At 39.7% G+C, this 15,911-nt stretch overlaps 1 protein-coding gene across 1 annotated transcript in view; it reads right to left on the bottom strand.

The window, feature by feature from the left end:
• The window catches only part of SEC24D (SEC24 homolog D, COPII coat complex component), a 40,366-nt gene that overhangs the window by 15,425 nt on the left and 9,030 nt on the right, over positions 1-15,911 (bottom strand). The window contains exons 7-8 of the mRNA XM_079306701.1: positions 13,981-14,092; positions 12,779-12,906 (exon numbers count right to left, since the gene is read on the bottom strand). Coding sequence (XP_079162827.1) covers positions 12,779-12,906; positions 13,981-14,092 — 240 coding nt within the window. The remainder of the gene's footprint in view (positions 1-12,778; positions 12,907-13,980; positions 14,093-15,911) is intronic.

Raw genomic sequence — 15,911 nt, 5'->3', positions numbered from 1 at the left:
TGTTAGAGACCACCTGATTAAGAGATCGTTTATTGTTCAGCACTGCCACAAAAACTGTTGAGCCCCAGAGATTCCCTCAGGGGCTAAATTCACAAGTTCAGGGTTGTATTCTGATGCTTATCAGAAAAAGGATTCAGACCAAAACCCCACAACGTTTAGCAAGCATTGGAAGTTTAGGGCTCCAGGCTGATTTTCTCCAGCAAAGGGTAATTTTTACAGCTCACTAAGAAAAATCTGCTGGAGTCAGGACTTTTGGCTTCTCTGTCAGATGGAGCTTTTCCTGAAGGAATCTACTGCTGCTTGTCAGTTGCAAAAGGCTATTTGCTGAGAAAATCCTGAATATTTTGTCCTAAATGCTGCCTCCTGTGCTGCCTTGTTACATGCCACGCTCCAGTTTAAATGATGTCAGGGTCACCAGCTAGAGAGGGAGATTTAGGAGAAATACTAATATTTATTGAAGGAAAGTACATACAGCAAACAAGTACAGTACCTCAAGCACTTGTCAGTTTAATTGCACTGACCATGCTTGCTTACAGCCCCTGCCAAAACCCATGGCTAAGGGAAGACATTTTCCAGATGCCTCTTTCCATAAAAACTGCAGCTATTCAAAGATTCCTATGATTATTCTTAGAGTTAGAAAAGTCATACTTGAAACCACTATAGAAATGGAAGTTTGCTCAACTAGTTGTGACACACTAATTGTAAATAATTTTTTTCTTACTCTACCCCCTGTTAAAAATCTCAAAAGATGGGAATAAGCAATGTCCAGAGTTTGGACACAGCAGATCCCTACAAGAACAAAAATGCTGACAAAGCCTTTCAATGCTAACACATCACACTAGCATTTTTTTAATAATTATTCTGTCTCTTCTTAAGGAATGGGTGTATTTCATCTATTATACACTATTTTTTACTGCTGCATAAGGATGCATTTTGCTAAGGATTTTCTACATACAAGTAGATTTTTACTACGTGGGTTTTAAGTGCTCCCTCCTGCTCCACTGAGATTTTCTTTTACTTTGTGTTCTTTGCTCACAAATTGAGTTTAACCCAAATTAACCAATAATGCCAGCTGGCAAATCTCAAGGTCATTTTTCAGACATGAAAGCCTTGGCCATGAAACTTGCTCATCAGCCACAATGGCTTAATAAGGTTTAAAAGTTCCGGGGTTTGTTCATTACTTGGCAATTTTCTGATTATCATTCTGCTGTATTATTTTAATGAGACCTGGATCTGGTTTGCAGTTCATATTATCATAACATCTGACCTGCTAGGGGAAAAAACCAAGACTAAACCAACTCCTGATGCATTTATACATGTTGATTCAGTAACTTTCAACCCTGGCTTGATACATTTAATATTTAATACCCAAGAAAATGGTCACATTTTGATATATCAAAATTAGGATTTTTACATAAAAGGCATAAACAAGAACAATTTAAAAATAAATGCCATGATGTTCAGAGCCTAAGTATCTACATTCTTACATACATGTAATATATCAACTTCTTTAAGGCAAAAAAATTAAGAGAAAAAAAATATAAAGGAAGAAATAAGTTAACTAAAAATGTACGTGACAGAATTAAGAAGTTTGTCTAACAAAGAAAAAGTTTTAAAGCAGCCCTATTTGTCTCCTTAGCAATTTATTATTTGGAATTTTTGGAAAATACATGGAATTACAACTTAGTGTTTTCTTTAGCACTTCAGAACATTAATTCAATAATTAAAACATTTAATGAAAAAGCTATCAGAGTGATAACTGCAGAAGAACTCTGACCAAAAGCATCCAAAATCCACTTCTTGATGAGAACAACACATCTTTTTGCTTGTGGAAATTTCTTGTAAAAGAAATTTCACCTAGAAAAAGCTGCAATCTTTCAGTGCATTGCAATGTAGAACCAGATATCCCACCACCCCATCAAGAGAAAGGAATTTCTATTTCTGTATGTAAACTGCTATTGCATTTCCTAACATCAAAGTCATTTCTGTCAGGGCAAAAATAAGTAGATTTCTTTGGGAATGTACAAAGGTAAGAAATATGTGCATGCAAAAAGTCTTGAGCTTAAATAAAAGAAACACAAAAGCAAAACAGTTACCAAAAAAAAAAAGAAAAAAAAAAAAAAAAAGTCTTTGGTGTGCTCCACTCTCTGTAGATGTCACTGTACACCAGAAGAAAAAGCAGAATCTCTTCATGTTCCCATCAAAATCAGTGGCAAACTATCATAGCAGCAGGGGATGGGGTAAAATTTAAAAAAAGTTTTTAATTTTGTAGGGTTTTGCATTGTTTTTAAGTAAATGCAATACTCCTGTTTCTTTTGCCTTTCCACTGACCAAGTATAAGCATTCTCTTTCTCTCCTGTCTCAGAAAGAATCAGTTTTGCTGGAAGGCATATCATTATAATTTTAGGTGAAAACAAAGGAGGATTGGGCAGGAGATGGAAAATACTGCAAGAGACCTGCAGAAACTTTAATTTCTCTGGAACCTTGAGGCCCCACTCAAGTGCAAGCCCTGAGACTTGATCTGATAAACCACAACTTAACCCCAAATACAGCTGCAGTAAGAGGAGTTTTATTTTGGAAATATTTCAGCAAGACCATCTCTCAGGAGTCAGAAAAATATCACAAAGCAACAAACAGACATTGGTGGCACAGCTCCAAGATAAAACATATCCATAAAAATTTCCAGAGGGATTATAACCTGCACTTTCAAGTCTGAGAAAGCTGAATTTCTATTGCTTGCTATAAAAATGAAGTTCTGACATGCTCCTGAGGGTGATGCCTGCAAACTATCACCATATTCATATTGCAGGATCTGGACCACAGCTGCAAATTGCAAGTGCAGCAGTAAGGACTGTGCTAGAGCTCCAGATCACCATGGCACATCTCTGGGAAAGCACTGGAAAGAGAAGAATCCTAAGTGAGAGATCCTCTGGAGAACAAGAGAGGCACATACAGATACTGAAGAAAATGAGTCATTTCTCAGACAAAATAAACAGATCAGCATCTCTATCCCACCCTTAGAGTGTATGCAGTGCTTCTAGAGTTGTTACTGACAGCTACATTGATGCAAATCTAGTCACTAAAATATTCCTATGAAAATGTCAAGATATGCTATAAACCATAATTTTCTAATGAGCAAAGGAGAAGGCTTCGTCCAAGCTGGCACTGCTGCCCCAGGAAAATGTTGTGTTTAATTAGTACACTAAAAAGATGACAAAAAACTCCACTGGATAATCAAAGAGAATTCTGAAATACAACACTGATGTTTTTGGAAAAAACCTAGGTCATGAACCAAAGTGTCTCTGTTTCCTAGCACTGTTGAAGGGGTTTGTTTTCTTTTTTTCTAACATCATAGATTGCTTTTGAGAAAGATTAACCAGTCTACAAATAATCCCTTGGTTTTCAGTTGCTTTACTGAGTCACATTAAAACGTCAAGAAGGCATTTCCCTTTGTGATGTTCCCAGTGTCTTTTATCAGAAGCCATTCCCTCTGAAGGCAGGAGTTACTCTGCCTGTTCTTGGTTTGCAGATGTTGGACATGCTCAGCCTCCTCAGTTGGTGACTCAGGCCAATTTGGACTATCTCCTCTGCAAGGTTCACAGCAGGTTCAACTATTTTCCACACCGTGCTTCATTGCCATTGATTTCCTTGTTTGCTTGCAAGGCTGCAGCAAGGCTAAAGCATCAACCATGTGATGCAGGGCCTCCTGGCTCTAGCCTGGTTTTCACAGACCACATAAAAATGCCAAAAGCACCTTCAAACCTCCTGGTTCAAAGCCCCTCCAGGCCCAGGCTGCACATTCCCCTGCATACACAGCACTGCCAAACACACCATGGCATGGTAGCTGAATTTCAGGTGGACACTGCACGTGGGATATGATCCAGTGTGTAGGGAAAAAACCAGAAAACTATTTATCAGCTTGTGTGTATCATACCTCAGCCTATCCCTGAAATCCTTATTCAGCATTCCCTTTTTAAGGGGAATATTGCAATTAATTGAACAATGTTGGCAGCATGAAGAGTGCAAATAGAGGCTACACTCTGTTCAACATGAGAAAAAGGATTTGTAAAAGTTTGAGGATGGGGGGGAAAATACATGCAATAATGAGAAAAAATTGATATGGAAAAATACCAAAATTAGTTAGCTTACTTCTTTAGCGCTTCTGTATCATGCAGGTGAGAGAAGAACAGGGGAAAAAAGGAAAGGAGTTCATTATCCATGCTCAAGAGATGCACCCTGATTTCTGCTGGCCACGATCCCAAGCATTAGCAGGGCAGTGCTCTGCAGCACCTCTCAGCTTTGCAGTGCTGACACCTTTGGATGCAGGGACAGGCTGTGTCTGGAGGCAAGGCCAGCAGCCAGGATTAACTGATGAGAGAAGCTGGAGAGTGAAATTGGCTAATCAAGAAACGGTGCTGCACAACACACTAGCACAATGTTAGCACTTGAAACCCATCAGGTCTCAGCACAGTGCCCTTCAACCCAGCAGAGTGGGAGCTGCTGCAGAGGCACAAACCCAAGGGAAGAACAAGGGCCAGACAGGACAGCACTGTTACTGCTGTTAGCACCCCCGAGGGTGATAAGCACTGTTAAATCACAAGCCAGGGCTGAGCTTCAGGGCTGGAGCAATCCACAGCTCCACTTCCCACCTTATCAGTATCACAGGTGGTCCAGCACTGCACTCCTGGTCTGAGACTCTTAGGCAAGACTGTTACACTGTAAAAACCACTGAAAAGTAAGACAGGCAAGGTTGAAAAAGCTTCTCTACAGAAATGGGAGGTAGCAATTACAAGGCACCAGCTTTACTGGTCATAAGATTTTCACATTAAAATTAAAGCTGAATTTTCAGTGATATGATTGTTGGCTTATTTCACAAAACCAAACAGAACTCTTAAAGACACCTCAGTCAGGTATGATTTCTGTTTTTCTTGAAATCATTGATTTGAGTTCTAAAGAATCTTCAAAAGCACATACTGAATTTGGGCATGAAATACTGATTTCTGGCCCAGTCTCTTATTGTATGGTGTTGTTTGATTTATCAAGGTAGGTTTATCCTCTCATAATTTTTTTAAGATGGGTAAATAAATGAGAAACCAAACATCACAGTATAAAACACAGGCACAGTCTGTAAAATACAAAGATAATGGGTTACTTGGCACATAAATTCTGTTTTAAAAAGTCCAAGGCCATTTAATGCAAACAAAGCTGTGACCATTGCTATATCCTTGGGTCAGGCAATAAAGGAACACTCCAAACAGTGCTCATGGAACACGCAGCTCTAGGTTTAGAGAGCAATTATTTCAGTTTATACATGAATCTAAGTGTGCTATAGTGACCTCTGAAGCAACACTCCTAAATGAAATTCTGTACCAGAACATCAGTGTTATTCACATCTTCTCAGCAACAACAAAACCAAAACTCCATATTGGATTTCAGTAAAAACTGGGCATAGTTAAAGCATTATGCTGCATTCCCAAGCCAGCTAGAGCTAGCCAATTGCCACAGGAGAATTTACAAAGTTCAGGGAGAATTTTTGCTATGTGAACAAAAAGCAGCATTGAACAGCTTCACCTCTGTAGCAAGGACATTTGGGATGAGTTTAATACCCTTTGTAGAAAAGTCAAGTCCTTTCTAGGATGGTAGTTTTGAAGGTCAATAGTAAAACTAACTGTTACCTCACAAATACCACATCAGGTCAGAATGTTCCCACTGAGCCTCTCTTCCACGAACACTTTTGCTACTACAATAGCTGGGATGCTCAAGCAGACTCCAAAATCTCCAAACATTAATAATATTTGCATGTGACTTACAACCACCCTCCTCTCTTTTATCAGCACAGTTGAGTGTCACAACTGTGTGGACCTGAGATATGGCAGTGCTGCATTGGGCTGGGGTACAGCTAGTTTTCCTCACAGTGCCTGGAATGGGGCTTTGTTTTGGACATGTGCTGAACACAAGGATGATAACAGAGAGATGTTTCTGTTCTTGCTGAGCAGGGCTCACCCAGGGCCAAGGCCTTTCCTGCTTTCCACATTGTCACACTGTGAGGAGACTGAGAGGAGACACAGCCAGGAGAGCTGACCCCAGCTGACCAAAGGGATATTCCAGACCTGTGGCCTCATGGTCAGTATATCCAATGGGGGGAAGAGCAAGGAATGGGGACACCTGGAATGATGATGTTTGTCTTCCCAAGGCACCACTAGTGTGCTCTCCTGGGGATGGCTGAACACCAGGCTGTCCATGGGAGGTGTGAACTAATTCCTTGTTTTGCTTTGCTGGTGCATGTGGCTTTTGCTTTCCCTATTAATCTTCGTATCAAGCCATGAGTTTTCCAGCTTTCACCCTTCCCATTCTCCCCAGTCCCACTGGTGGGGGAGTGGGAGAGCAGCTGGCTGGGTTAAACCATGACATGAGGAAAGTGATCCTGTGCAGGACACAGACCTGCTCTACTGAGATGATCTGTGCCTCTGCTAAACAAGCACACAACCTCCATGCAGTAACACACTTTACATGGTGGCATCCAAAATACAACATTGCATACTATGCATAGATAAATAAAGTATGTGTAAACTCAAAATGCAACAAAAACTCCAGTTTAAAAAGCAAAATACAAACCCTTCTTCTGGAACTTACTCAACACCAGTGTGTTCTGACTCTGAAATTTTCAAGTGACAGATCAATAGCCCAAGTAATTTTTGAGTGTCATTTTGGTGGCAAAACAAATTATCAGAATTATTGGCCAGCTAATTAAATGGATATAACCATTACTCTTTATTTCCCTTTTATATGTACTGCTGCTTAGTTGAATTTTTCTTCTGCCATTATAATTCTGAAGGACAGTCACAGTCTATGAAACCAGAAACTAATTACAACTTCCTTATAAAGACTTCTTCAATGTCTTAATTTCAAATTTGTATAAAATCAGTCAGGAACTGTGCTTACAATATAAGATTATATACATGTCACATTTTCAAGTGACTGTCCTCATCTCTATCAGAATTACATCCTCACCATAACAACAGTGGTGCAGAGTCCAAATACAGAAGTATTTTAAAGGATACAATTTAGGACTATTTTTCAAAGTACACTAAAAACCAAAAGACAAGAAAGTAAAAGAGAAAATTTGCTTCAATTGAAAGAAGCTCTGCTGCAAAAGCCATTGCTAAACCTGCCTCTGAATGCTCATTCTAGTTAGAGTGCAGTTACAGGCTGACAAAAAACATTCTCCTTGATGATGAAGTCTTGGGAAACAATCCAATTCCAAATGATTTACTACCAAGTGCAGACTAGCACAGGGCACACTCCATCAAGAAAGCCTCATCTAAAGCAGGATTAATTCACCTCTAAATTAGGCATTGTGAAACCAAGCTTATAGGCAATGACCTCCAGAGTGGTATAATACTTTATGGGTGAAGCACCTGCAGATGCTTCAGAGTTCTGAGCTCTCCATTCCATGAATGGCAGAGTCTGGCACCTCAGAGGAGCTCAGCAATTCCCCCAGACATTAAACTGCCACTAGTTAGCTGAAAAAATTAAAATAAAACAACTTTGAGAGAGCAACAAAGATTGCCCTCAAAACTATGAGCCCAAAGTCTCAGTTCTCTCCCAAACGAGAGCATCAACAAGGATGCATTGGAAATGGTTTTATTTTAATACCTGGAAAATGTGTGTTTAGGCTCACAGCTGCCTGATACACAGCAACATGTATTAAGGTACATCACACATGCTGGGCTTCTACTCCCATCATGTTTTAGAACTAACACAGCAACCCAATGACATTGACAAAATCATTCCCTGCTGGATCTTGGACAATCCAGACATCAGAATACCAAAATAATCCATACAGACAGCAGGACAGAAATGTCAACAGCAGCTCTTTCAGAATCCTTTCTTCAAACAATTTCCCTAAAACTATTATCTTACTGTCATTATAGACAATTTCACTGTCTAACTCTGCTCTTGTGGAGGGATGTCATGACAGAGAGAGGTCCTGATTTCTGTCTAGTCAGGCACCATGCAGACAAGCATGACCTAGTTGATATAATGTAACCCTTTTGAAGAAAGAATTTTCAACAGAATCCCTCATTAAAAGCTCTTAAAGTAGCCAAGCTCCCATGCTCTATGCAGTAACAGATTCCTGTGAATAAGTAACCAAATAAAAACCAGAAATCAAAGGGTGAACTCCAAATGATGGCTTTTTACAGTGGGTAGGTGCTATCAGCAAGCACCTCTGTTCTTCAGAGCCAGCTTATTAATACATTCCTAACACAAAGGAGCCCTCAGCAGGAAGTTCAGCTGGAATAATTTCATCTTGCAGACTAAGCATTCCTTGCTCTCCTCAAACCAAAGTTCTGCACAAGCACATAACTGCTAATGAATGTGTGTGTCCATCCAAACATGTGCTTCAAACTACAGCCACAGCCTGCCCTGCTCACAAGCTGCAAAATAGGGACAACACAACCTGGGGCCCATGGAGTCCAAAGTAGACAAGAAGAGGATAAGGACTTCCCTAAAATAAAAACTTCACTGATAACACTGGATCACATTTTTAGTGATCCACCTTCCTCAATTTTTAGCTGCTGCCAGCCTTACAACTCCATCTAGGAACTCATACTGTCATCCCTGTAAAAATCATGGCTTGCCAAACAGCCCATCCTCATCAAATTTCACTATTCTGCAAAGGCAAAATAACTTTTAGCTCATGAACCAGCATTTCTGAGATGCAATCCCATTCTCTTAGCTAGTTAATTAACTGAGGAGAAAATCAAAGCAAAGTATTAGATTCCCATCAATAAATATTTCTAAGCACCAATAAATTTCAGTAAATGGGAAAGAGTATGGCAGAGAACAATGACACAAAACTAAGGAGCAAAGAAGGCAGCAATTTAGATATTTAAATATTTAAAGCTACAGATAATTATTTTGAATTGTTTATATTGGATTTTACAACATGAAATACTCTTTTAACTAACTTTTGATAGCAAGTAGTATTAATGCTAAATCAGGATCACATGGTTTATTCAGGCTCTGGAAACATTCATCCATCTCCAAAACAAATTCATGTAGGGACTGGTCTAGGATGATAACTGTGAGAGCTGGTTTATTTTTATAGACTGTTGCTAAAGCACTGGTGGACTAAAAATAAGTTCTGTCAAACAATGATACTGTACTCTCAATCTACAACAAACAAATACTTTCCATAGATCATCCAAATCAGGAGAGTGAAAATGAACTGTTATTTTTGAGAAATAATAAATATGGACTTGGAAAGATAAGATTGTGAAATTTTTAGTGCTTTTAAGACACTGACAGAGGAGGGAAGGCATGAATGTTTTAACAGTCTTTGTTCCCAATGATAAATAGTGCACAGGCAATGTTCACTAGTTTATGATTTTCTAGATTAGCTGCAGGTTTTTTGTAGCAATCTCTACAAGACTGAGTGCCCTCCACAGATTTCCCCCCACTAACTTTCAGCTTGAGGGCTTTTCTGAATAAATCCCTTTCACTTACCCTTCTGAGTCTCAGTGCCAAGTGCTGCTACCTCACCTGTTCTTGGGGTATCAAAAACAACCCTACAACCATCTTTACCCAGTGGTCTCCACTAATGCCTTAAATTCACTCTCATGTATAATTTAGCATTTCTGAAGTAAAGCCTCATTTGTGACCCTTTCCTCAGTGTGATCAATTACTACCTCAGTTTTAATTATGGCTTCTCTAAAATGCTTTCATTGTGCAGCTTTACCATGTTACATTTTTCATTTTTCTTCTTTCTTACTGCAAGAGCAAACCCTGTTTGTTTGGGGGTTCTTGAAACACATTATTCAAAGACATGCATGAGACCCTTTCATTTACCATCCTTACATCTACCAACATCATGACTTCACTTTCTGTTCTTATTTTCTCCTACAGAGAATTTGTATCTATTCTTTTCTAGAAATTGAGATATCTGGTGTACACCTCTTCAAAAGACATCCCTGTTCAATTTTTTAAAATTTTTTTGTTCCTGACTATTTTCTTCTCAGATCTGAGCTAAAATATTTTTTTTAAAAAATTCACTTTGCATGTTAATATTCCCACTTCACCTTTGGAGGCAGGACACCAATCCCTCTGTGTAGGCATTCCACTTGGCCAAAAGGAACTCACAGTGACTAATGAACTGAAATTTGCCTTCCATACTTCCTGAAATCCAAAATTACCTTTTCCCCTTTGAAAAACTTTCCAACTGGAAAGTAAGAATACTGTCAAGACACCAGACCTAAACCTTTTAGTGCAAAGCTCCCAGGATCTTTTATTTCCATCTCTTCTTGTATCCTTAGTCCAAGGAAGCAAAACCCCAAAACTCAATTTCCAGTTGAGTTAGTCTCCATGAAGGCAATTGACAGTTTATTTTCTAAAAAAAAAATTATATTACATTTACAAGTCATCCACCCAAAGGGTGACAGTGTTCAATCAAGAAAGAGACTATGGTCTGTACAACTGGGCTCTCCCTTTCATACACACCTCGAATTCTGCTACTGCCAGAAGACTTAGCTATTTCTCTTGTTTCTTAGCTAAATTTTTGCTGCAATTATTGTGTACAACATGCTGTTTATCAAGAAATAAAGCAATTAAGACAGATTTTCACCTTGTAACCCAATAGCACGTGATGAATATCACCTGTAGATACTGTTAAAAGGTAGTCTCTCCAAAATAGGGTGGATATTCTGAAACAAAGAACTTTGTGTCTTGCAGTCACCAGTTTCAGGCAGAACATACCATACTAGGAAGTTCAGAATCATGAATAAACCCCTGAATGTATTTCACCCCTATAAAAAGCCCAGTTCTTTCAAATTAAGTGGCTTTTCAAAATTAAAGTAGTTATAAATCCCATATGGAAGACCATTTTTATTAGGATATCTTAAGAGTAAGATCTTATTTTGGCAGCAGCAGTGAAGACAAAGGGCACAGGCAAGCCACGGAAAAACTGCCTCAGCAAAATTGCCCAGCTCTTCCCACTCTAACACTATCTCTTTAGTCCTCACAATTTTACCAAGCTGTAATTGTTCTGACTAAAATTTTCCACACTGGGCTTTTGCCAGCTTTGAGAGACATTTTTCAGGCTCCTCCAAAGGAGAGGTTAAGGAAAAACACACTGCTCTTTACAGATTAATGAGCCCCACTGACCTTTCCAACAGCTCAAGAGCACTAACACTTCACAACGGGTGGGTCACCAAGCACATCTCCTTGCCAACCCCAGGAAAACCCCCCTGAACTTGGCCAAGCACAAATGTTTGGACATACTGTAAATTTATGTACGCAGAAGAGATTTGGATTTTAGCAACTCATTGATCAACCTGTCCAAACATAATGCAGGAGACAAGGAAGCCATGTGTGGGAAACATAACTAGAGGCAGACTCTGGGTACAAGATGAATAAATGAAGAGCCAGCATGAAAGTGGATTTTGTAAGTGCCACCTGGGCACTGGGATCAAGGGTGGTAAAGAGCAAAGGTTGGCTGATAAATTGAAGGGGTGAAAAAGCAACAGCAGGAGTTTCATCAAGGAGAAAATGCAGGAGGGGCAACAAGCCAAGTGTGCACATTTCCCTCAAGAACTGGAATGAAACCTGAAGTTGCTGTCTAGCAGACAAATGGTGAAACCTCGGATCTGCAGAGCCATCAGTAATACATCCTATTTCCCTGTGGACCACAGAGAAGATAACTACAGCCTACCCTGCTAAAATAATACTCTCAATTCAAACTATAGAGGTCTGCTGGTTGGAAGTTATCCATCCTGATAAAGAGCAACATCTGCTTTTTTCCAACATATATTTTAAAAAAAACCTACTAAGAATTTATAAGCAATAAAACAAAGTTAAAGAAAAATCAGACTGCAAAGCCAAGCACTGAATGTCTTAGCAATTTTAATTAGGCTTTCCTGTGCAGGCAGTTTATGAGGAGTTTTTGAAGACACAATCACATAGTACAACTGTGATGGAATTCCTGTTTTTTTCCTGTGACACAGCACTCTGGAGTAAATCAATGTAGGACATGAAAAGGAAATGCATTCTGCAGATCTTGCAGGATTCAGAAGCTGAAGAATTTAGAAGCAATAGAGGACACAGCAGATGAAGACCAAGCAAGATAATCCCACAGATGATATAGCTAAATGCTGCACTTGAAAAATGGATTTATCCCTACCACTGATAGAATCCTTTGGGAGTGCCAGCAAACCTGGGTAATTGTTTTAAGATCAGAGAATACTGCAGAAAAAATCTGCAGAATAACTAGGGATGGGTTGTGAATATGGAGGGTCATTAGAGATGGTTATGTGAGAAAAGGTTTGTGCCTTAAAATGACTGCTAAAAATTGTTGGTTATGTTTGTCTTCTTTCTAGGGCTCAGCTTATACAAGTAGAAAACCCAATTATCTTCTTGTTCTGTTGTGAAATTAAATTATTAAATTATTTTGTAAAGATCTCAATTGAAAAATGTCCTTGTTCAAGTCTAACTCTCCACATCTTAAAATTAACTTCATGCAGTTTGTGGTCACACATTTGCCTAAAACTATGGAGTTCCAGCAACTGACAAAGCTGGCAGTTGGGAAAACACCAGGAATCCTGGGGAATCACTCCTGTACCCCTTCCAAACCAAAACCTTTGTCCTTTGGAGTGACACCATGACCCAAGCCCACCTCAGTCTTCTGCCACCTCTCTGCGGTGATAGCAGCAGACAGTGTGAGCCAAGCCCTCCCCAGAAGGGCCCTGCAGCAAGGGCAGGCAGGGCTGCCCCAGTGCCCTACCTCGCCGGGGGGCACAGCAGCCAAGGGCTGGATGACAGCGGCCAGCGGGATGCGCGCCTGCCGGGCCATGTCCGAGCTCAGCGGGAAGCAGTAGGTCGTGCAGCGGATGTACCGGGGGCTGGCGTGGCCTGCAGGGCACAGCAGAGCAGTGAAAGGCTGCCAGGAGCAACCTGCCCACCCAGCACAGCTCACTAGACATTACTTTAGAACATCCCATGTCTAGGATCTCAGAAAAAAATATGGTTGATATATATCCCAGTGGACATGCCAATGCTGTACAAAAAGTACCAGAGGCAGATTGATCTATTTTAAGACCCATTTAATGAGCTACCTCTGATTCTGAAAACCTATACTGAAAAACACAAGGTGGAAAGTCACCACCACACTTCCAAGAGGACACTCAGCTCAGGTCCCTCAAAGAGAAATTGTTGTGCTGCAGACAAGAGCATTGAAAGGAGTTCAGGAACCAGCTCCCATGTAACCAGCAAACTGCAGCTCTGCTCAGTTTCTTGAAAGGAATTTCTTAGATCATCAGAACAGATTTATCCCATTCTTATATAATGCCAAAAAATCTTGGTGTGTACACTTCACACAGTTTATCTCAGCATTGATAAATAACTGCTGGGCTGAATAACACCATCAGTTTAACCTGTATTAAAATACTGAGCCTGCTGTCAAGAGCAGCATGTGGAAGATTGTACTTCCAGGCTCCAGGCAGAAGCAAAGACAGATAAATTTTTCCTTTGGCCAGTGTACATCAACTAGACAGCTTGTACACTGCCCCTATCACTTGAACAGAAATTCCTATCTTGTTCCCAAGGTAACAAACAGTGCTAGCCTAGTTTTACTGTTTCTTCTAGGGTCCACCTTTTAAATTTCCAGAACAATCCAAAAAGGATTTTCAACTTGAAATATAACACCCTTAAAAAATTTAAACTAAAAAGGAAAGTTGTCTCAACTACCCATATTCTTTGAAAGGTCAGGAAGAGTAGAGAAGGTGTTAAGCCAAGGTGTAAGAGTTCTACTCTCACTTTCCTCCTCCTCGCTTTTTTTCCTAATCAAAGAAGTTTGCAATTTCATGTCCAATTTAGAGCAAATACCATCATTTTCAGATGAGAAATTTGAGCATTCAGTCTTTGTTTTATTTAATTATCTTAGATTTCCCCTAGAAAGACTCCCAAAGCAGTAACAAGGGCGATTACCTTGGTCCTGGATCACGCAGTTGGTGGTGACGAGGGGAGGAACCTGTCCTCTTGTGTTTGTGGCATAGACCTGCCCTCCCCTGGCAGCCTTATCATTTTCAATTACTTGAATCTGAGAATAAGAAACAAGAGCAGTATGAGGAAGGTAAGTCATGCATTCAGCTACACTCACAAACAGGCTAAGATCTACACTAAATAAGACTGTGGTTGAAGCCTAATTTATAACAATTTACAATACAATGTCATGAAATGTTCATGCAGCGGACTTTGCTACCCAGATTCCTTTTCCATACACTGTTCCCTGTTACTTCTGTATGATCCCTCACTCAGGTTTAAGTCTGACACTTTTCAGGATAAAACCAAAGTTATACAAAGTTGTTTTTTGTTTCACACCAGAAATTGAATCACTGATACCATCATTCCTCCTCTTTCCTCAGCAACCTGGTTTAGAGTGCAGCCACACAGCTGTGACAGGCAAGAGGAATCAGACAGGGATTTCTGAAACTGGCTTTACCACTGCTGCTGGTACCTCATGGAATTGTGTCTTTACACGCACATGAACTTCTAATAATAACTAGGGAACTTCAGCAGCCTCTGTTGGAAAGCAAACAGAGAAGAAAAACTAAATTAGCTGCATGGAGTCCACTGATCAATGTCCAAGAGGTATTTCCTAATACACTGAAAACAGTCTGGAGCCTATAACTTTTTGTACTGCAATTTAAACATACAAGACATTCCTCAGAGAGCTTGTTAGATAGATCTTCTGCTTGATGATTTTTCCCTGCCTCCTTGGCTTGTATACTTATAGCTAACTCTTGCATTAGAAGGAAAAAGGTTTTGCTCTTAAAAGGTCCACTGGCTGAAGAAAGCAAACCACTCTAAGACTTAGCTCTGCAAAGGATCAATGTGCCACAGGATCCTGCAACTGACTGACTTAAATATATCATTGTTCTTGAACATAATTGTTGACAAAGTCCAGATGTGAGTTTTCATAGATGTTGTCAACATCTAACATATGTAAGAGAAATATAAATCAGCAAAATGACTACAGATAAGTAGTAAATTTATCTGGCAACACTACTATAATTTTATAATGTAAATATAACAACAGAAATAAACATGGTCATACTTATTCCTCATTCTGAATTAGCTTTTTGTCCTTTACAGACGTTGACCCAGATCACATTTCATTTAAACACTCACTCTGATCCTCTCTGTAAGGCTTAGACAAAACTTTTAACCTATTTTAACATGGCTGTTGTAGTCAAGGCTGTTTATGCTGTGTGCATAATTGAAACAAGACATCAGCCCATGTTTCCATTCCAGACCTCCTTCTCTCCCTGTCGTTTTTTTTAAATTAGACAAGATCATTTTATCCCTCTAATGTAAAAAGCATTGCACTGAAACACTAGGAATGATTGACTTAAGGGCATTTGTTATTTATACAGACACTTGATTCGGGGGTTTTTTTACACAATGCTTTTCAGTTAAAATTTGCCTTTAACGAGGCAACTGCAGTTGGTACATTAACCCCTAAGGGATTATCAACAAGTGTTTTTCCAAAGTTATGGGGGGAGGTTGCATCAAATTAGTCACTGGGTAAAAAAACCCCAACTTTTCTAGAAGGACAAAAGAATACCCAAATTTAAAAAAGCAAGACAGTTTCATACTAGACAGTGTGTGAGGCTTTTGCAAAAATGTTTTTCATTCAGGTTTTTCAGCAAACCTGCCTCAGCAAGAAGTATAAGATTCCCTCACCCAGACTAGCCTGCTGTGTGGTGGTGAAAACATTTTTTTAAAGTAGGAAGTTCTAGGTTGAAGCTGCTTCAAGAATTCTGGCTCTCTGAGGACCTTTTGACCTGTCCAGATGATTGCCAGAACCACTCTAAGTGCAGGCACCAGAACAATTTCTCCATGAGTTTAGCACATTA

This window comes from Erithacus rubecula (genome assembly GCF_903797595.1).
Source record: "Erithacus rubecula genome assembly, chromosome: 5".
Taxonomy (NCBI): domain Eukaryota; kingdom Metazoa; phylum Chordata; class Aves; order Passeriformes; family Muscicapidae; genus Erithacus; species Erithacus rubecula.
This window is presented reverse-complemented; position numbering and strand designations above follow the sequence as displayed.